General features: G+C 42.2%; 1 protein-coding gene across 1 annotated transcript; it reads right to left on the bottom strand.

Moving 5' to 3' along the window:
* Window positions 1-3911: 3911 nt before the first annotated feature.
* On the bottom strand, window positions 3912-17946 carry Dusp11 (dual specificity phosphatase 11). The gene is made up of 9 exons (XM_041633247.1): window positions 17703-17946; window positions 15773-15848; window positions 15050-15181; window positions 9938-10061; window positions 8866-8926; window positions 7257-7303; window positions 6767-6842; window positions 6370-6549; window positions 3912-4229 (listed from the first exon to the last, which is right to left on the bottom strand). Exons 1-9 carry the CDS (start codon window positions 17801-17803, stop codon window positions 4040-4042), a joined length of 987 nt encoding a protein of 328 aa, XP_041489181.1. The 5' UTR covers window positions 17804-17946; the 3' UTR covers window positions 3912-4039.
* Window positions 17947-20728: the final 2782 nt, after the last annotated feature.

Raw genomic sequence — 20728 nt, 5'->3', positions numbered from 1 at the left:
AAGCCTTGGCAGGGAGAGGAACATGGAACCCCAATGCCATAAGCCATTTGACACTTCCAAGAGGAAAGGAACACATAAGAACTTGTTTTCAGGACACAATTCTGGGCAACTATTAGTGGTACTAGAAAGGATGTTTGATTAGGATCCCGTATGTGATCCCTCCTAATGTGAGTGTACTAAAGACATAACAGTCAAGATTAAAATGTAGGGTTGTTTTTTCTTTTTTTTTTTTAAGGCGTTAACTTTTAGAAATTAAAATTTAGAGCTTGGCACAGGAGCCTGTACCTGGAGTCCCCTCTACTCAGGAGAACTAGGGCAGGAGGATTGCTTGAGTCTTGGAGTTCAAGGCCAGCATGGGCAACATGCTGAGATCCTGTGTCTGCTTTTTTTAAGCATATAGATAATATATTTATATATCAGAAAATCTTTTATATTTATATAAATCATATATAGATCAGAAGGGGACTGGAGGTATAACTCAACAACAGAGTACACGTCTAGCATGCTCGAGGTCCTAGGTTCAATCGCAGCACCCCTAGCCCAGTGTCTCAGAAAAATACTAAAAAAAGAAATTACATGAAAAGGTTAAATAAAAATAAAAACATAATTAAATCAGAGGTCTCAGAAAAGAAATCTAACATCCAACTAGAAGTTGCCTTAGAATTAGGGATTAATGCTAGTAAATAGCATTAAATAAGATGGCTTAGTGGCTAAGAGCAATGGCTGCTGTTCCAGGACCTGGGTTCAAATGCCAGCATCCACACGGCAGCTCACAACTGTCTGTAACTCCAGCTCCAGAGGATTCGACAACCTCACACAGACATACACACAGGCAGAACAGCAATGAGCATAAATAAATATTCAAAAAAAATTTTCTTGCAATTTACCAGATTGAAAGGATTCACTTGGTATGTATCATTGTGGATAGAAATGATGACATCTGAGACATAGAAGACTCTAAGACTTCAAGAGAAACATTTACAGGGCACAGAAAAATATTCTAGATCAGAAAATATTTCAACAACCAGCAGTGAGGTCGCAAACAGCAGGACTGGGAGTGCCCACCTGACACTGCAGTACAGGAGCAGAGACAAACAGATGCATTTCTGTGACTCAGCTACCCAAACCCTTTACATCCCACCCAGCCCTGAGAAGACATAACTGACCAAAGGGGAAATTACAGTCATGAAAGCCGTACCCTGGGAACCAGGAGCCTTAAAGAGGGTCCCAAGACAAGACAAGAGGAAAGAGCCCGGGTCAGGAGCTGTACCATGTGTAAAGAATCGGCAGTGTGCTTCCTCTGGACGCAGTTGTTTCCTCAGATCCTATGTTAAAGCTCTAAGCTCCAGCATCTGAAATACCACTGCATTTGGAAACCAAGACTTTAAAGAGGCAAATAACATTAAAATCAGGTCTCTAAGGTGAGCCCTGGTCTAATGACTGACATCTTTAGGAGAGAACTACAGACCATCTCAGCCTCACAGCATCTGAGCTGGAGGGAGGGAGGGGGAGGGCGGGGGGAGGGAGGGATGGAGGGAGGGAGGGATGTAGTAAGCCAGTGACCACATGGAAACAATTCTTGCTGACTCCTCCATTTTCCCCAGCATCCGGACTATGAGAAATAGAACTCCTGCGCACTGCATCGCCCATCTGATACTCCATGACGGCAGCCCTACCAACCAAACTTGGCACCTAACCTGAACATTTTAAGAAGTTTCAGGAAAAGAGTCAAAGAGCGCATCACTCACAGAGACTGTTTACAGTGCCACTGGATATAGAGGATGAATTTGTGACGTATCAATGAAAAATGGCCAAATGAGGCAAACATGTGAAGCAAAGGGGAGACTTGAACCTACAACCATGAACACCATGGCTCATGCAGACTAACATTTACCTAGTAACGTGAATGTCATCAAAAGCTGGGAAGAGCTATGGGGTGGGTAGGCTGAGGGCTAAATGCTCATATGCCATAGGAAGAACTCATCAACACATATTATCACAAATTGGAAAATCAAGAAATGGTGATCTGTAAGAGTATTCCTTAAACAACAGAGGAAGACACAGAATAAGGCAAAAATACTTGAGCTAGCTACCGCTATGACTTTATAATAGGAGAGCATGGAAGATGCTTTTTACGCGGTAATCTCAGGAAAGCTACCTGAGAAAGTATTCATGTGTGCCTTTAAAATAACAATATAATTTAAAACACTACGTAGATAGACCACTGGAAACTTTAAAAAGATCTGGCTGCTTCCTTTCACTAGGCCTTTGGATGGTGTGACATGGACAGAAGCCAGACCAGAATGAAAGCTGAGTAATCCAATGGTAAGTGAGGCTTTTAACAAGGTGTTGGTAATCCAAAGGCAGAGAAACAGGACAGGTGGCAGAAACAGTTCCTGAAGGCGGCACTGTCCTCCACAGAAGCTGCTTTTCCAAGCTGTTCTACACCTCCAAAGCTGGATGTTCTCTACCTGCCCCAGCTTTGTCCTCTTATTTCACAACTGCCTGATCCAATTTCTTACAATGCTGAACCTTCAGATATATTCTGGGGAAGAATTCTGCAGGGGGAGCCTTGTAGCAAGAAGCACTTTGAATCTCTGTTAAATGTGGTAAGTAGAGAAAAACTTTAAGAGCCATCACTTGAGCGTGGAGCAACCTCACAGAGCAAATTAGTCCCACTAGGCCAGACTAAAAGAGCTGCTGAAGCTTCCTTAGGGTCACACTCCACATGTCCACACGATGGAGAAAATAGCTACCATATGTGGCATCAGTGTTACAAATCCTCAAAATCTGAGACTTTAAAGACAGAAGCCAAATTAATTGACCAGGCATTCATCAAACGCTTGCTGTGGACTATGATGTGTCATGATGAGCATGAAGTAATTAGCACCTCCAAGTAGCTTGAAGTGTGTTCCAGAGAAGAGCACCATTGCAGTGTGGGAGGCCTCTGGACAAATCCTGAACAGAGGGCCGCAGGGTCAGCACCACTGTCTTCCAGGATAACCAAGGATGGATGCTCAGTCCTAGTCTGTTCAACCTTTAAAATCTACAGAGGTTTTCAAGCTTTCTGGACAGTTCTACTCTATTGGTAGTAGTGACTCTGCCAGATAAATTATAATTTAAGCAGCATTCTGGTTATTGGTTAGTTTCCTCTTGCCCAACTTAACAATCAGTCCCTAAAAATTTACACTTCTCTGGGTTAGGTGGTTAACCTGGCAGTTCAGTAAGAAGTTGGTTAAATTCTGACCCTGATCACCAAGGAAAGAACGCTGAACAGAGTTCCACAAGTAAAAAGAGAGTAGGTGCCAAATAAATTGTCTACTGGCTAGATTTTTAGTAGGAAATTTGAACAGTTAGGATAAAAAGACACCCCTGAAGACTGTTAGTAACAGAACATGGTAAGACACTATGAACCTTTGTACCTACACACAGTTACAGGCATGGACAGAGGAAATAGACAGGGAAAATAAAAGACAATTAAAACATTTGCAAGTTAATAACAGTTTACCCATTCAGAAACCTTTGAGAAAAGCTGAGCCTAGAATGAGAAATGTTCTGGATGGCTGTCATCTCACTGTGCGAGCCTAGAATGAGAAGTGTTCTGGATGGCTGTCATCTCACTGTGCGAGCCTAGAATGAGAAGTGTTCTGGATGGCTGTCATCTCACTGTGCGAGCCTAGAATGAGAAGTGTTCTGGATGGCTGTCACCTCACTGTGCGAGCCTAGAATGAGAAGTGTTCTGGATGGCTGTCATCTCACTGTGCGAGCCTAGAATGAGAAGTGTTCTGGATGGCTGTCATCTCACTGTGCGAGCCTAGAATGAGAAGTGTTTTGGATGGCTGTCATCTCACTGTGCGGCCATCAGTAATGCAAATCTTTAAACTTAATACACACAAAGGAATAATAAAACATTTTAAAAAGTTAAAAAATGTTAAAAATGTTTTAATTGCCTAGACCTGATTTTATTAAAAGTAATCCAGCTGTCCTCTGTCCAGCTCTGATTTCAGGTGGCCCCTGTAACAGCCCATCCACGTGTGCCTCACTGGGTCCACCCCCAGTAGGCTGGGTAGAACTGCCTCTGGTAACTACCGGAAATCCACTTCTTATTCTGGGTTGCTTGACTACCATTTGGCTTCCCGTTCCAGAAGAATCTTCTCTGTAAATAGTAGTCTTCAGGCGGACCAGGAAGAGGGATAAGGCCTCTCTGGTAAACACTCTGGTTGTGTTTTCTTAAACAAGAAATAATAAATCATTGTCAAGATTAACATTTTATAATAGACTTTATAAAATAACAGATATTCTGATTTTACTCTTGCCTACCTAGATGACTTGAGCAGATAATCACTTATCTTTCTCTCTATTTTTTGTAGAATGGAGCTAGGACTGGGGAGATGGCCCAGTGAGTAAAGCTCTTGCCACACAAGTGTGAGGACTCGGGGCTGGATGCCCAGAACCCAGAGAAAACTGAGAAACACTAGCAAGTGTCTGCAATCCCTATGATGAGATGAGGGCAAAAATACAGGGGGATCCCTGGAAGCTCGAAGAAAACTGGCTTAGCATGTGCAGTGGAACACAGGCTCTATCTCAGACAAGGCAGGGTGTGAAGGGTAATAGCGGAGGTTATCTTCTGGCCTCACATGCATGCCCTCTATACACACACACACACAGTCAAATGTGATTAGTATATTTTACTACTATAAACAAGCTTTAATTTTAATGGCTTTATAAAATGTCACAGTATGATTATGGTTACTTAATTATATCACCACTCAGAATCATAGGTTACTCCCAGTTTTCCTACCATCATTAATTTGGTGATTAGCATCTCATATACTACCGTATGCTGAGCACCTAGCTCTGTCTGAAACAGTAGGATTTGAGAAGTATAGTCTCAATACGGAATTGGCCAGGTATGAGCATCTTTATGGCCATTAAAACTGATTCAAAAGGGTTACTCCCACTCTCAGGGTCACCAGCAGCATCTTTTTGATAGTGTAACAATGTACCAATTTGCTTTAACAGATGTAGCAGGCAACAGCCATAGTTATGGGTTGTTTTAAAATCTCCATCTCAAAGAACAGATGTGGTCTCACCCAAGACTGCACACGGTGTGAATGGTAGAGTAAGGAGACAAATTCACACCCAGCCTGATAGTCACGACCCTCAAGTGCTCATAAAAACCACAACTAAATTAGCAGCTAGGAGTATACACAAGCTGTGATAGTTATCTTCGGTGGCATCTGGACTAGAGTTAGCGGGGCATTACTGCTGCATCTGTCAACAAGAATGTCTCTGAAAAAGGCTGATGTACAAAGAGCAGACTGTAAAGAAGACCTGCCTTCCATGTCACAGGCACCACCACCTGGCTGGGACTGCAGGGAAACTACAAGGGCAGAGGAAAGGCAAATTTACCTCTTTCCTGACCTTCCACTCCCTCCCTCATGGTTTCTCAGGTTTTTCCTTAGGACTCTTGACAGAGAATTACCATATTCCCTGGATCTGGATCACACTACTGGCAACCTTGGGTCTCCAGCTTACAGAGGGCTTGATGAGGAACTTTTCATCCTACAGTCATGCATGCCAATCACCCTAGTGAAGGTCCCTTCTCATCTACCTGCCCATTCTCTCTCTTCCACTTCTCTGGAAAATCCTAATAGACTATTTTAACTGAATTAAGAATTTCCCCATTTCCCATGGAAATACTTGTATGATTTAATCTGTTCAAATCATTTGTAACTATCTCTATTAGGATATTATTATCCTTCAAAACTTGTTCTCTTTCTCTCTTTGAGACAAAGTCTCATGTAGTCTAGGCTGACTCTGTGCTCAAGATATAGCCAATGATGAACTCGTGATCTTCCTGTCTCTACTTCCCAGTGCTGAGATTCCAGGCACTGAATACCCTGCCTGGTTTTGTATTTGTTCTTTAAACGATAGCCTTCTTTATTTCAAAAGCTATGTAGCCTAAAAATTCAAGATTCATAAAGCCTAAGGATATAGGGACATACCTCAGTGGTCAAATCTTGGATCTGATTCTGTGTACAAGCCTCTCTCTCTCTCTCTCTCTCTCTCTCTCTCTCTCTCTCTCTCTCACACACACACACACACACACACACACACACACATACGTGAAAGATTTTATTTCCCAGTAACAACATCTAACTCTTCCTGGATTAAGCTAAATTTAAAAACAGTAAAATTTTCCATTCTCAACTGCCTCTGAAGCACATTTCCCAAGTACTTGATTCAGTATGAGCCCTACTGGCTGACAATAGAAGAAAATACCAACTGCTGGTCATTGTTACAATGTACTTTCCTGGTCTGAAGTAGTTTCCATCTCAGTTCTAAGAAAGGGGGAAGTCCAGGTACCTGAACAATTGCTGGGAGTACTGGGACTGGGTGTGAAAATGTCGGGAAGGTGTTGAACAACCAGCAGGCCAATGGTTCCGAGGTCCTTGGTTCACAGGCTTCTTAGTGCTGTGGACTTCTTCGGTAAGATGTGCTGAGTCTTCAAGATCACCTGATTTAGATGTGCTAGTATTCCGCTTCCTAAAAGAGAAGTGTCCCACAGTGTCACCAGATTACAGTTCCAGTGGCCAGTTTAGCAATTATGTCCTTTGGTGTGTGAACAGAGGCCCTGAACTCCCCTACTCCTGTTTTGTTTAATGCTCAGCAAGTGGACAAGATGCATGGATAATGTGCTACTTGAATTATACTAAAGAAGTTTCCCTAACCAAAATCTCACTTAGCAAAATGGAAGACTTACTTTTTGACACGACGATTCTGCAGGTTTTCAATGTAGTTCTGTCTTTCTATGCAGTGCCCCCGGCAGCTATTGAATACTGAGGAGTGGATGAAGATGAACTTAGAAATAGTTGCACAGAAAGAAATCTTACCCAGGAAAGTAAACCAACACTTGTACTCACTGACTGTCATTAGGTTGCTGTATCTCACATATCGCTTGCAGATATGTTCCTTCATAAGCTGTTGGCAAGACTACCTTATAGTGCTATTATTTTTCTTTCTTTTGGTACTGGAGATAAAACTCAGGGTTTCACACACGCTGAGCAAGTGCTCTACCATTGAGCCACATCCCCAGCCCCAAGAGGTAGCTTCCTCCCTTCTCTCTCCACTGTCTTTCTGGCAACATATATTGGATCATATGCATTTTGTTCTCCAAAAATTGAAAAGTGGCTCTACACTTCCACCTTTAGCTTTTATAGGAAGGGAAAAATGGTGACACCCCCCATACTTACATTCAATTGCATCATCTGGCCTCATGCCTTCTACATCAATCAAATATCTAACAAAACAACATAAGTCGGGTCACTTAAATATACCAAAAGAAAACAAAAATCAAAACAGGTCCAATTTCACTTACAAGTGGAGACATAAATCCTAAGAAAATACTACACATCTAATCCAACAGTTACAGAATGGCATGCCATGACCATAGAAAAAGACTACCCCAAGATTGACCAACTTTAAAAAAATCTATTAATAAAGGTACTTACATTAGTATAATAATATAAACAATAAAGGAAATTCATGACCAAACTGGCAAATGCTTAAAAGGCAGATTCAGTAGTCACTTTCATCAAAATGCTTTGTGAACTAAAAAACAGGAGGCTTCCTTAATATTACTGTGTATTCATCAGGAACCAACAACATATAAAGCAACTGGGAAAAATAGTAACATAGCTAGAAATACTGGGAAACCAATTGGATGTGTCAGAAACAGGAGCTACCATCACTGTCACCCACTCTTCCCTCATCCTCACTTCAATCTACCACCAGGGTCCTGACAACCACATCCTTCCACCAAAATGCCCTCGATATCTTGGTCCAAGAAACCGTTATACTTCAATTCAAACAAAAACCCAATGACTCCTTGCCTCTACCTCTCCAGAGCATTCTTTATTCAGCCGAAATAGATGGATTCAATATACCCAAAAAAGGTTCAACAACAAGAAGAAACAAACAGACCAAAACACTGCTCTGTATGGCCTAACTCTGGCTCCTGCCTGCCAGAAGAGCTCCACTTGTCTGCCGCACTTGCTGCGCTGCCCACCAACCTCCTCCAGAGAAGCGTATGCTATACTACTCTAGGCTGCCAGCTGAGCCTTCATCTACAGCCTCTTCAGTGTCTCTACACAGCTAGCACTAGTTCAGCCTTCAGATAGTCTCTCAAACCTTCCATACAAATGTACTATCTTCTTGATGAGTTAGGTCCAAGTCTCCCCATCATGGTATCATGTTCCTATCCTCCTCAGAACTTGACAGTGATAGTTCTAGAGTCTTCTTGCTATTATCTTCATTATTATAGTCTTCCTTCTTTCTTCAGAGGCAAATTAAATTATCTTTACCAGCAGCTATACTGCTCACACAAACTAGATCTCAGCAAAGATCTTCTGAATGGACAAACATAATGTTGCACAGCACAGCAATTCCTTAAGAACCATCAGATCGCACCCTAATTCAGCATCTGCATGTCATGTGACATTATTGTTGAGTCAGTGGCATGTGGATTCAAAGATGCACATACCACTTCGATGTTTTATTATACCCCAAACTTATGACTTGCATGTTTGTCAGTGTGCAAAAAAACAGTATAATCTTTAAAAAATAAGGTCTCCAAATACTTTCACAGGGAGGTACCTACCACATATTAAATTGTAACTCTGGATGGTTACTGTACTCTAAGCCATACAGATGCACTCTTTCTGCATCTGTAAAGTCTACAATGGTAGTCTCTGGGTGGAGATAACACTGCTCTCTATTTCATTCATTTCTATGTATGCTTACATTACCATTGTAACCAGACAAACACACTAAACACTATTTGCTTTTGAGTTTGCAACTCACCTGCAAATGAGATAGCCAGTCCTGTTTAAGCCATGGGTACAGTGGACACCAATAAGTTTGTCTATAAAACAGGAAATGCAGATTTAAGTACAGGAAACAAGATATACCAAAAGTAAGTTAAAGACAATTTTCTGAAGAGTAACACAAATTAGTGAAATATCACTGCTATGTTGAAAAGTAGCTTTAAAACACATCATCAAGAATCACCTACCAAAAGCTCATTGTTGTGGAAATCTTGAACGTCCTGGTTAGATACAATAATGCAAACTGTAGAAGCAGCCATCTGGTCAAGCTGCCTTACACAAAGCCATTTGTCTTACTATGAAGAGGAAACTAGAATGTGTTTCTGTGTGTGTAACACTGAAGTTTGAAACTGGGCTTTGTAAGCCAGGCAGGTGCTCTGTACTTGAGCTACCAACTTCATCCCACCTTCATTTTGATAATAAATAACAGTGACAATTGTACTCAAAATGGAAAACAGCAGGATCACTTGAAGTACACGCGGCAAAGATGAAATTTTACTGGCCTGCCCATGTTCTGTTCTCTTGGAGACTACTTCACTCCTAACTTTGGTCTTCTGTTGTCTCTTCATTAAGATTCTTAATCCTCTACATCTCACCCTTTAACCACAGGAAAAGGTAAACACTTTCATTATATTACACATTTCTCACTCAAGTTTTGTTTCTGTGTGGCCAACAAAAGGGAAAACACTTTATTACTACCAGCTGCCATTTTCAAAGGCAACATACCTAATATTAGAATGTTAACAATATCAAAAATCTGAACTATCAAAAGTCTGGAGACTGTGCTGGAGAGATGGCTCAGTACTTGAAAACAAATCTACCCTAAAGGGCCCAAATTTGGTTTTCCAGCACCTATGTCAGAAGGCTCACAACTCTAGGTGGAGGGATTCTGAAGTCTCTGGACTCTGTAAGTACCTGCATTTATATACACATAGCAACAAACACACACACATAATTACAATAAAAAGATTTTTAAAAGAGTCTCCAAAGCTATTTGAAAAACACAACAGAGATCAGACAGAAAAGAAAAAGAAACCACAAGGACTCACCATTGTCTTTGTTTTTCTTTAAAAACTCTTTAACTGCACACTTGAACTTAAGAATAGTGCCATTATCAGGTACCTGATGGCCAACTGTAAGAATTTTGATGTAAGAAATAGTTTCTGGCAAATCCTATAAAGTAAAACAAAAAAAATGTACATTATTTCATTTGCATATAATGAAGATTTGAGGAGCATAAGTGTAAGTTGATACTAATAAACTTACTATCACTAACTCTGACTAAAGAGCCACTTCTTACAAAGCTGTTCCAACCAGGAAACAGCACTTGATTTTCATTAAAACTATAGGACAGTCACTAGGTATACAAAACACACCAAATCCCACATGGATGAGGGTGTATATGGTGTGACTAAGAAGTATGTGGACAGTTCTAATCATTTCACCTTGCTGTGTCTTCACAAAATAGTAATGAGCTGAGCAAAAAGAGCTGTAAATAAGAGAAAGAAGCAGGCAGGGTAGGTGCTGGAGAGATGGCCCAGAGCTTAAGAGTGCTTGCTGCGCTTCCAGGACGTAGTTCAGTTCTCAGCACCCATGTCTGATGGCTCACAACAGCCTGGAACTCCTGCTGCAGAGGATCCGGAGCCCTCTTCTGACCTCAGCAGGCACCTGTACACATGTGGCAGACACAGACAAGCAGATACAGCCACACACACAGCCACCCCCAACACACACACACACACATACACACACACACACGTAAATTTTAGAAAAAAAAAGATAGGTTAGGTGAAAAATATGTAACTTGGATTTAATTGGAAAACACTATCATGATTTCTACAGAGTTCCTAGCTCTGTCCACAGGAAAAACTTCCGAGCAATGTCAATCTATTAGCAATGAGTATACCTGACACTCACATGCCTGAAACCCACCAAAAGGAAACAAAGCCTCTGCAAAGGCTGAGTCAGGCTAGGGCAGGAAACAGTTAAGATGAGTCCAGAATTCTTTCATGCAGAAAAGTAATCAAAGATGATCAGGACTAAGAAGTGGTTGAATCTAGCTGAGGAGCTTTGTCAGCTAAGAGCTACCTGGGAAGGGAGAGTCAGTTTTCTTCAGGACTGCGGCCCTGGTTAGTTGGCCATGTTCCAGAAGATGGTATTACACCCATGTGCACTTGGGCAGCACTAATTCTGAACTCAGTGGCGTTGGGCCTTTAATCCCAGCACCCAGGAGGCAGAGGCAGAGGCATTCAAGGCCAGCCTGATCTATAGAGCGAGTTCCAGGACAGGCTTCAGAGGTTACATGGAGAAACCCTGTCCCAAAAAGCAAAAGTGGTGTCGAGGTAGGGCAGAGAAATGGCTCAGGGGGTCAGAGCTGAACGGAGCTCTAACAAGAGCAGTACTTGCTGCTCTTGCCAAGGACCTGGGCTGGGTTCAGGTCCTAGCACCCACATCAGGCAGCTCACAAATACCTGTAACTCCAGGTCTAGCAAATCTAGTACCTTCTTTTTCCACCGCCCACAGGCACCTTCAAGCATGTGGTGAACATCCATATAAAAAGGACATGACATTGGGGATGCAGCCCAGGAGGAATTAGCTGTGGTGTGGGGTAACTGTGGTCAAAAACCAAACTATTCATGTGTGAAATTCTCAAGAATATTTTTCAAAGTTTTAGGGGCCAAATGGAGAAGCTCCAATTATCTAAAGAGAGGCCTTCCAGTGGTGCTTCAACTGGAAAAAGCAGCTGCAGAGGAGTTTGTAATGAGAGAAAACATTGAATAAATTCTCACTAGTCAATATTGGCAGGTATTAGGGATCCAGGAGATTACTTTGATGAAAGCTGTTACAAAGAAGAAAGAATCCTACTGACACCACTGAGTAAATAAACAAGCAGAAACTTCATTAAATGAACATGAATGGTAACGTTCACCTTGTACAGCCTGGTATGGTGGCAAACACCTGTAATCCTAGACAACTGGGAGGTTGAGGCAGGAAAATCTTGAGTTTGAAGTCAGCCTGTGCTACACAGCAAGAGCCTGTCTCAAAAAAGAAAAAAGAAAAAAGAAAATCAACTTTTGAAGCTTCAAAGGAATTAACAGGTTAGTCATCAATAATTACTAATAACTTAAGAGACAACCACTGATTATATGCCCCTTAATGGAAGAACACATGACCACCTATGAAAATGTCTCATATCAGGCATGGTGGCACACCCTTATAGTCCATGTGTCCCAGTAGGCTGGGCAGAAGGACCACTTGAACACAGGAGTTCAAGATCAGCCTGAGCAACACAACAAGAACCCATCTCAAAATATACAGAAACACTGGAAACTGTCATGTTAAAGAAATCAAGGCAGCCAGACCAATGGTTCACAGTTAAGAGCCTTTACTGCTCTCGCAGAGAATGAAGTTCTGGTTCCCAAAACTCATATAGCTACTCCAGCCACCTGTAACTCCAATTCCAGTGTATCTGACACCCTTTTCTAACTTCTGTAGCTGCCAGCATGAATGTGATGCACATAAACTCATGATAGCACACAAACATATACATTAAAATGAATAAAGACTTCTAGAAAAGGAAATCAATCTGGGTGTGGTGGTCCATGCCTGTAATCACAGCATTTGGGAGATAGAGGCAGGAGGATCAGGAGTTTAAGGACATCCTCAGCAATTGAGGATAGTCCTGGCTATATGAGACACTATCTCAAGTTTAAAAAAAAAAATCAAGGCAGGTGGAATACTGAATATCTGTAATTCCAGCATTAGAAAGACTGAGGCAGGAAGATCATGAGGTCAGCGAGGGTTACATATTAAGACTCTGTTTCAAATACCAAACCCAAAACCAAACAGAATGGAAGAGAGGGAAGAAAGGTAGGAAAAAGAAAGAAAAGGGAAACCAAGGGTTAGGGGAACAGAGGGAGGAAGGAAAGGAGAAAGGAGAACACAGTCCTGAATCTGGTTGTGCTAGCCCACTGGCAGAGAACAAAGGACTCTACCAGCACGTGGAGGCACACAGCTAACATCAGAGCACAGCTGGCTGGCTCTACAAGACAAAACTCAGGAGAGGGACAAAAAGAAAGTAAAAGAGACATGACAGACAACCAACTTCAAACTTACAATTTTGATGACATTTAGGAATAATCAGATTACAAATCTGACGTCAAAGAACTGATATTAAGAAAAAAGTATTGTATTTTGCATATATATAAATATCAAAAAGTAGAGATAAATTCTATGATATTTGAGGGTTCCTTTAAAATAAGACAGAACATGCTGGGCCTGGTAGCGCATATAATCAATCCCAGCACATGGGAGGCGAAAGTAGGTAGATCTTTGTGGGTTGAAGACCAGCCTAGTGTACATAATAAATTTCAGGCCAGTCAGGGCCACATGATAAGACTTTTTCTCATGAAAAAACAAATAAATCCCCCAACACACACACACACACACACACATACGCGCGCGCGCGCGCGCGCGCGCGGGATAAGGAAGGCACAAAGAAGTGAAGTAGATAGGGGCCATAATGAAATACAGCATATATACATAGCTGAAATATTGAGCCAGAAAAGAAAAAGATTCTGTTATATGCTTCAAGAAACATTGGAAACAAACTTAGTAAAATAATTCAGACACAAAAAGACAAGTATTACAAGATATTAGGGCTGGAAAGATGGTTCAATAGTTCAGAGCACTGACTGCTCTTGCAGAAGACTCATGTTCAATTTCCAGCACCTACACAACAGTTCACAACAATCTGTAATGTCAGTTAGGGGTTATCATGCCGACTTCTGGCCTCCACAGCCTCCAGGCTATGTCTACAATGTACATACATACAGGCAGGCAAAAACACTCATACGAAAAGAAAAAAAAAAAACACCTTAAAAAAATGTACTTGATGGGTGGTGGTGGCACACGCTTTTAATCCCAGCACTTGAGAGGCAGAGGAGGGGGATCTCTGAGAGGTGAAGGCCAGCCTGGTCTACAGAGCTGGTTCCAGGACAGTCAGAGCTGTCCCTGTCTCGAAAAAAAAAAAAAAACAAAAAAATTTCTCTATTAATAAGTATAACTCTCACACAAAGATACTTCCTTTTTTCCTCCTACAGTACACAGATTATTACACAAAGCCACAACTAGTCAAACGCAGAGAACAACTGCCTGTGAGCTGCCCAGCCCCGACTGATACATCGCAAGCACAATCCTTCCATCTCAGACTCAGAGAACATCTCAGACGAGGAAGGTAGAAAGGTAAGAGTCCAAAGACCAGGGAGTCAGTTGCAAGATTATATTTTAGAGATGTGACAGAAAAGGCTCCACCCATGAAATTTCAACAATATGGGTGCTCACACAAGACCTGAACAATAACACCAACTGACATGCCAACATGGATGGGAGAAATTGCAGAGGGCCCTACCCTAGATGAAGAACTACAGGTAATTAAGAACAACCGAGAGATGGAGAATTAGTCTTCAGATATAAAAGCATCCTAAAGTGGTCAGCCCTAAAAAAATACATATAAGCAACAGCAGGCTACATTTGTATAGCAGCTATCTGCATATACATGTAGCAATAATTAAGTGTTAGAGGCTATGAATTTGAAAAGGAGGGTTAGGAGAGGTTAAAGTAAGGAGGAGGGAAATGATGGAATATTTAATTAAATTTAAAAATTTAAATATGCTACATTATGCTACTTGAATGAGATACTAAAACTGAGAAATTCATACTATAAAGCAGGCAAGAGGTTACTAGGGGTCTGAAGTGTGGGAGACGGGTGAATTAATGTTCAGTGGTTACAAAGCTTTTGCTAATGAAAGAGACTTAAGTGACAACCACTCAATATTACAGTTCAATTCATGTCTCCGATCTAGTGAGTGTGTCTATGTTTGTGGTGTTGCTGTTGCTGCTGTTGTTGTTAAGACTTAATTATGTAAGTCCAAGCTGGCATTGAACTTGTGATCCTCCTGCCTTAGACTCCTAAGACCTGGATTATCGTCATTCACTACCAAGCCCGTCCTCCAGTCTCATTTCAACATAAAATTAGGGAAACTTTGCTTTTCCTTTAAAATTATTACTACCCATGGATGAAGCTTAGTTTTTACATCAGCACAGGATGGAAGCTATTAAATTACTATAAATTATTTTTTTCATTTAGAGGTTCTACTTACCTCTGCTTTATAATAGCGGTGAGTATATGTTAAATCAATTATCAAACCAAGTTCTTCATTTTGTTCTTGAATTTTATTAAAAAGATCCAAAGGAGAAAAGTACTCTTCTGGCATAAGCTCTGCTTCAAATTTCTGTCAGAGTAAAGTAAGAGAGAGCAAACCTGCTTCAAGTCCTGCACACAGTTTGTATTTATTCCAGCCCCATGAGATACACACACAATGAGAACAAGAGCAGGTTCCTCTCTTCCAGTGAGGGGGGGGAGAACTCACTTTGATATACATATTTCTGTGTTTGTGTCGCTGCCTGAATGACTTCAGAATGTCCTAGTCAACATTAACGAGGTATAGAAAAAGCAAAAGCCTGTTCCTATCTGTCTAAGCCTCAGAACTAAAATTCATTTCACAAACAATTCCCCACAAGTTCTACTGGATTCCCAGCAGAGGAACTGCCCTATCAACACAGTGGCTACTCAACTACTGGTTCAGTCAAGTGGGCACAAAACACAAAACGGTTACAATTATTCTTCATATTATTGTTAGGGCATTATACTGTCTTTTCCTTAAAATGAGATACGGATGTAGACTTTACTGCTCTGTGAATCTCATTTCACGTTAGTAGTGACATAAGATGGGAAACTAGATAGAGAGCAACCAGGCTGAGAGCCAGTGTTCTACATGGGGAATTTAGACTTCTGAAAAAACCCCGCAGTAGCTTTCACTTACCTTTTGCAAGGGAACTTTGAAAGCAATGAAACGGGTCCCAGGCATCCGCTGTCCAACTGGGAGATAATCTCTCCACCTATGACAGAGTATTTGTTAGTCAAACTAAACGTAGCCTTGCCTCCCAACACAACAATGGGGCACCTAGCACACACACAAAGTCCCTTTATGAGAATGTCTGCTCTGTCCTTTGCTACTCAACCTACTCTCTTTCTACAAATAACAACCTACACTTTCTTCTTCCTGTCTCCATCTTGAAAACAGATACAAACAACACAAACAAGAAATTCCTAAAACCAAAATGACCAGAACTTTCACGCCCCTGATAAACACAGCCCAGCATCAAATACCAAGATGATATATCAGACAGGAAGGCAGAAGGGGATTGTGTCAGAGGAAGGGGACTAAAGGGGGCAGAGGGCACAAGAGGGGAAGGTTATGTGTGGGGATCAGTGTGAGCAAAGAATAATGACATGCATGTAGAGTGTCACAATGAGACTCACATTTTGTGTGGTAACTAAAAATATTAAAACCAGCCAGGAGTAATGAATACCTACACACTGGCTGTGAGCTCAGATTCAGTGCGCAGTGTTTGCGGTTTCCACGCGAATGACAATTCAACATGGAGAAGTTTCCTAGTTCTTACACGAATAGACAACCTGAACTTCAGGCATGCCGAGGGGCAGCCTAGAGACTCACAGCTGAGTTGGTCTCTGTCTATAATTACAAATAACCAGGGTTCATCCAGTATAGAAGATCAGAAAGTGAGGACTGAGTGCAAGAGATTGAGCTGGAGACACAGAGAACCTCTGAACCGTGAAACCTAGTGTGTAGACCATGACAAAGAGTTGGCATTTTATTTTATTTAAATTAATTACTTTGGCTTTTCGAGACAGGGTTTCTCTGTGTAGCTTTGGAGTCTAACTGAACTCACTCTGGAGACCAGGCTGGCCTTGAACTCACAGAGATTTACCTGCTTCTGCCTCCAATCCCAGCACTCGGGAGGCAGAGGCAGGCGGATCTCTGGGAGTTCGAGGCCAGCCTGGTCTACAAGAGCTAGTTCCAGGACAGGAACCAAAGCTACAGAGAAACCCTGTCTCGAAAAAAAAAAAATGGATTAGAAAGAAATAAAAGTAGAAAAATGGACACCTGTCTTCTGCAACCACGTCAAACAAGTTCTGCACTGGGGCGACGATGAAGGAAAGCTGACAGACTTTGAAAATTATTCAGGGCTTACTCAAGTCTGGGAAGGCAAAGAGGGCATTACGTCCATTCTGGACGTCAGGTGACGCTCCTCAGTGGAGATAAATGCTTACTGAATCTGGGAATGGGGAGAGGACAGTCTGCCTATCCTGGGTTTTATCTCCCAATTGCTTAACTGTGGAGATAAAAGATTTGTTCAATTCTAGGAAGAGGAGAGGCCACGTTGACCACGCCTGACTTCAGCTATTCCGTATTTGTGGAGATAAAACAACCAACTGTTGAAATACGGGAAGGGGAGCCGGCAGTGGCCAGAAGAGTTCACACCACCTGTGAGCAACATCGTACACCTAACGACTGACACGGGCCGGGAAGCCTCCCTCAAATGACAGCGCCGCCTCCAGAGTCCTGGAAGCCACAGAACCTCTCCAGCCGGGAAAGAGCGCAGGGTGTCTACAGCTCAGACCGGATGCTCACACTCTCAAGACCGCCACTCCCAGGGATCGAGGGACGACTCCCAGACCGGCAGCCGCGCCCCGATGCGCACTTCCGCGCCGGCCCGAGCTCCACACACAGAGCCCCGCCGGGCCGAGACTGAAACCTCAGAATGCGGGGGCCGGGGAGGTTCGGCGCGGAGGACTCTGGGAGGCGGAAGGGAGCGAGGCCGCGGCGAACAGGACACTAGGCCGCCACGGCAGCCGGAACGACTCAGCCCGGAACCAAAGCGCCATACCTTTCCGGGACGTGGTTTCTGCCCTTCTTCTTCGGTGGGGCACGGCCAGCGAAGTCTCGGCTCCGACCGCGACCATTGCGACCGTAATGCCGCTGGTTCATGTGGGCGCAGCTATGCCGCCCACCCAACGCCAGACGGGCCAGAGCGGCCAGGGTGGCGACCTCAAGGCCGCCAGGAGACGCCGAAGGATCCAGAGCGCACTCGCAGGAACGCGCAGTGGCCGACGCCTTGCTACTTAGCGTGCGTCGTGGCCCGCCGTGATGACGTCACACGGCGCCAGCCCTCGGTTCCAACAGTGCCGCCAGTAGCTGGAGACCGGTATCGCGCATACTCATCTGCCGACCTGCCCCGCCCCCACCCCTGCTTCTTCACCCGTCCTCAAACATACAAGCGTTTTGTTTGTTGTTCATGGTTTTTACTTTCTCACACAGGTGTGGCCTTTTGCCGCCGAAAAGAAATATACCAAAGGTTTTATACAACATATTTCTCCTTATTTAAATAATATGTTTTTTCTAGTTTTAAATGGCATAGGGCATTTAATTGATCATAATCGACATAATTCAAAGTACCAGCATTTAACCATTTCAAAACTGAAATACCTTCACCCGTTTGGAGTTTTTTATTTGTTTGTTTTAAGGCAAAGTCCCACTATGTAGTGCTCTCTGATCTGGAACTTTCTCTTAGAGTAGTCTGGCCTTGAAATCCTAGAGATAGACCCACTCCTACTTTGTCGGTTTCAGAATTAAGGGAATGGGCCACCTTGACCTGATTGGAGTTTTTGTTTGTTTGGACTGTGGTTTTGATCTTCTGTTACAGAAAAGTCTGTGGTGTGAATATCCCTATAGGTGTATAGTATGTCTAAATTCCTAGACAGGAATGAGGGAAGCACATGTAAACACTTTTTTAAAATTAAGACTCTCTAATCGTTACAGATGGTGTCGGCCCATTTTTCCATTTCCAGCCGGTTTTTCTGGTATCACACATCAGATGTCACAAAAGCTGTGGGCAGCATGGCTTTATATTTTAGTAAACACCAAAAATAACCCAGGACCCGTGCCTACTGGGAAATCTCTGAATTCTACAAGTGGGAGACCAAAGTACAGGACATTTGTAGTCAGAGTAGTGGACTAGTCCCACGTTCGACTGTAGAAATTTATGATAGCAAATTTTTAAATAAGTTTTAACGTTTTGTTTCAAATTACTGAAAGTAGCTTATATTCACTGCTATTAATATTCACAATGCTTGTAGATCTGAGTAAGCTGACAGAAAAGTCAGAGTTATTGAAAGAATGAGTAAATTAATGAGCAAAAGAACATTTGACATTTTGAGAACAGTCATATTCTAAACAATTTTAAATACGTCTATATCTACAATTCTAAAACTCTCCCACAATTAAAAAGTGGGTCAATATTAGTAAATTTCTGAAAAAGAAAAGCGAGAAGTTAAAAGGGTGAAGTTTGCAAACATATTTAGATACATTCCAAGTTGGCATTAAACTATGAAATGCCTGTTCAGAGCTTATGAAGAATTTTTTATATGTGGCCTAAAGAACAAACAGGACAAATGCCTATAAAGCAAAATAATACACAAAAGTGGCAAGTTTATCTGGAATACAAAGGCCAAATTGGTCTTTTAATTTAGAGTTGCCTAACTGCACACACTTTGGTGAGAACAAACTCACCCTAAATTGACCCAAGAAAATTTAGGCCTACTATGAACACAGATGCAAAAAAAAAATCTTTTTAAAAAAAATATTATTTTACATACCAATCTCAGTTCCCGATTCCTCCCTTCCTTCTGCTCCCTCCATCTTCCCCCCACCCCATCCTCCCATCCATTCCTCAGAGACGGTGAGGCCTCCCATGGGGAGTCAAGAAAGTCTATCACATCACTTGAGGCAGGACCAAGGCTCTCCGTCCTGTATCTAGGCTGAGAAAGGTATCCCTCCATAGGGAATAGTCTCCAAAAAATCAGTTCATGCACTAGGGATAAATCCCAGTCCCATTGCCAGTGGCCCCACAAACTGCCCAGGCCATACAACTGGTCACCCACATTCAGAGGGCCTAGTTTGGTTATATGCAGGGTCCCAGCTGTCAGTCCAGAGTCAGTGAGCTCTCATTGACTTAGGTCAGCTGTTTCTGTGGGTTTCCCCATCCTGGTCTTGATCCTTTGGCTCATATTATTGCTCCTCCCTCTCTAGGACTGGACTCGAGGAGCTTGGCCCAGAGCTTAGCAGTGGATCTCTGCATCAGATGCAAAAACATTCTTAATAAAATATTTGTAACTTGAATTCAAGAAAATTACATCAAAACTGTGGTTAGCCACCACGATCAAGTAGGCTTCATCCCAGAGATGCAGGGAATGTTTAGCACATGCAAGTCAATGAATATAATAAAATCAAAAATGGACTGAAAGACAGAAATCACAAAGTAATCTCAGTAGATGTAGAAATGGCTTTGGATGAAATTTAAACTCTCTTCATGAGAAGCCCAGAATGTGTTTCAATATGTTAATGACTATATACAATAAACCAATATTACACTACACAGGAAAAACTCAAGGCATTTCCACTAACATGAGGAGCGAAACAAGGGTGTCCAGTTTCTCTACTCTCACTTGGCATACTGCTTGAAGTCTTTGCTAGAACAGTAAAGCAAGAAGATAAAATGTAGGGGATACAAAAAAAAGGGAGAAGTTAAAGTGTCCTTACTAGTAGAAGACAGGATTCTCTACCTGAACTCACACTCCATCAGGAAACTCTTATGTCTGAGAAATACCTTCAGTCAGGCAGTAGGACACAAACTGGATACAGAAACCACATGCACCTAGAATTAGGTGCCACAACTGTGGAGAGGAAATCACTTGAGAAGCTGACTACAGAAACTGAGGACCAGGGCCAGCCAGGATTTGTTTAAATGGAATTGAACACAGGAAGTAGATATTATAATGTGTAGATATTGGATTTCAGTGAAAATGATGCTACCACAATGCCCAGCTAACATTTCTTATTTAAATTACAGCACAC

The sequence above is a fragment of the Microtus oregoni genome, unplaced genomic scaffold, assembly GCF_018167655.1.
Source record: "Microtus oregoni isolate MIOR12 unplaced genomic scaffold, Mior012 000002F_ref0000024, whole genome shotgun sequence".
Taxonomy (NCBI): Eukaryota; Metazoa; Chordata; class Mammalia; order Rodentia; family Cricetidae; genus Microtus; species Microtus oregoni.
The sequence above is the reverse complement of the archived record's forward strand: the minus strand, read 5'-3'. Positions and strand labels throughout refer to the sequence as shown.

What these genes read in the sequence shown, in the direction of transcription:
- Dusp11 (XM_041633247.1), bottom strand. Translation starts at nt 17,803, where the DNA reads ATGAACCAGCGGCATTACGGTCGCAATGGTCGCGGTCGGAGCCGAGAC. An exon ending in GCCAGATGATGCAATTGAAT is followed by an intron (nt 6,843 to 7,256) that starts GTAAGTATGGGG and finishes TCCACTCCTCAG; the next exon opens with TATTCAATAGCTGCCGGGGG. An exon ending in TACTCCCAGCAATTGTTCAG is followed by an intron (nt 4,230 to 6,369) that starts GTACCTGGACTT and finishes TTCTTGTTTAAG; the next exon opens with AAAACACAACCAGAGTGTTT.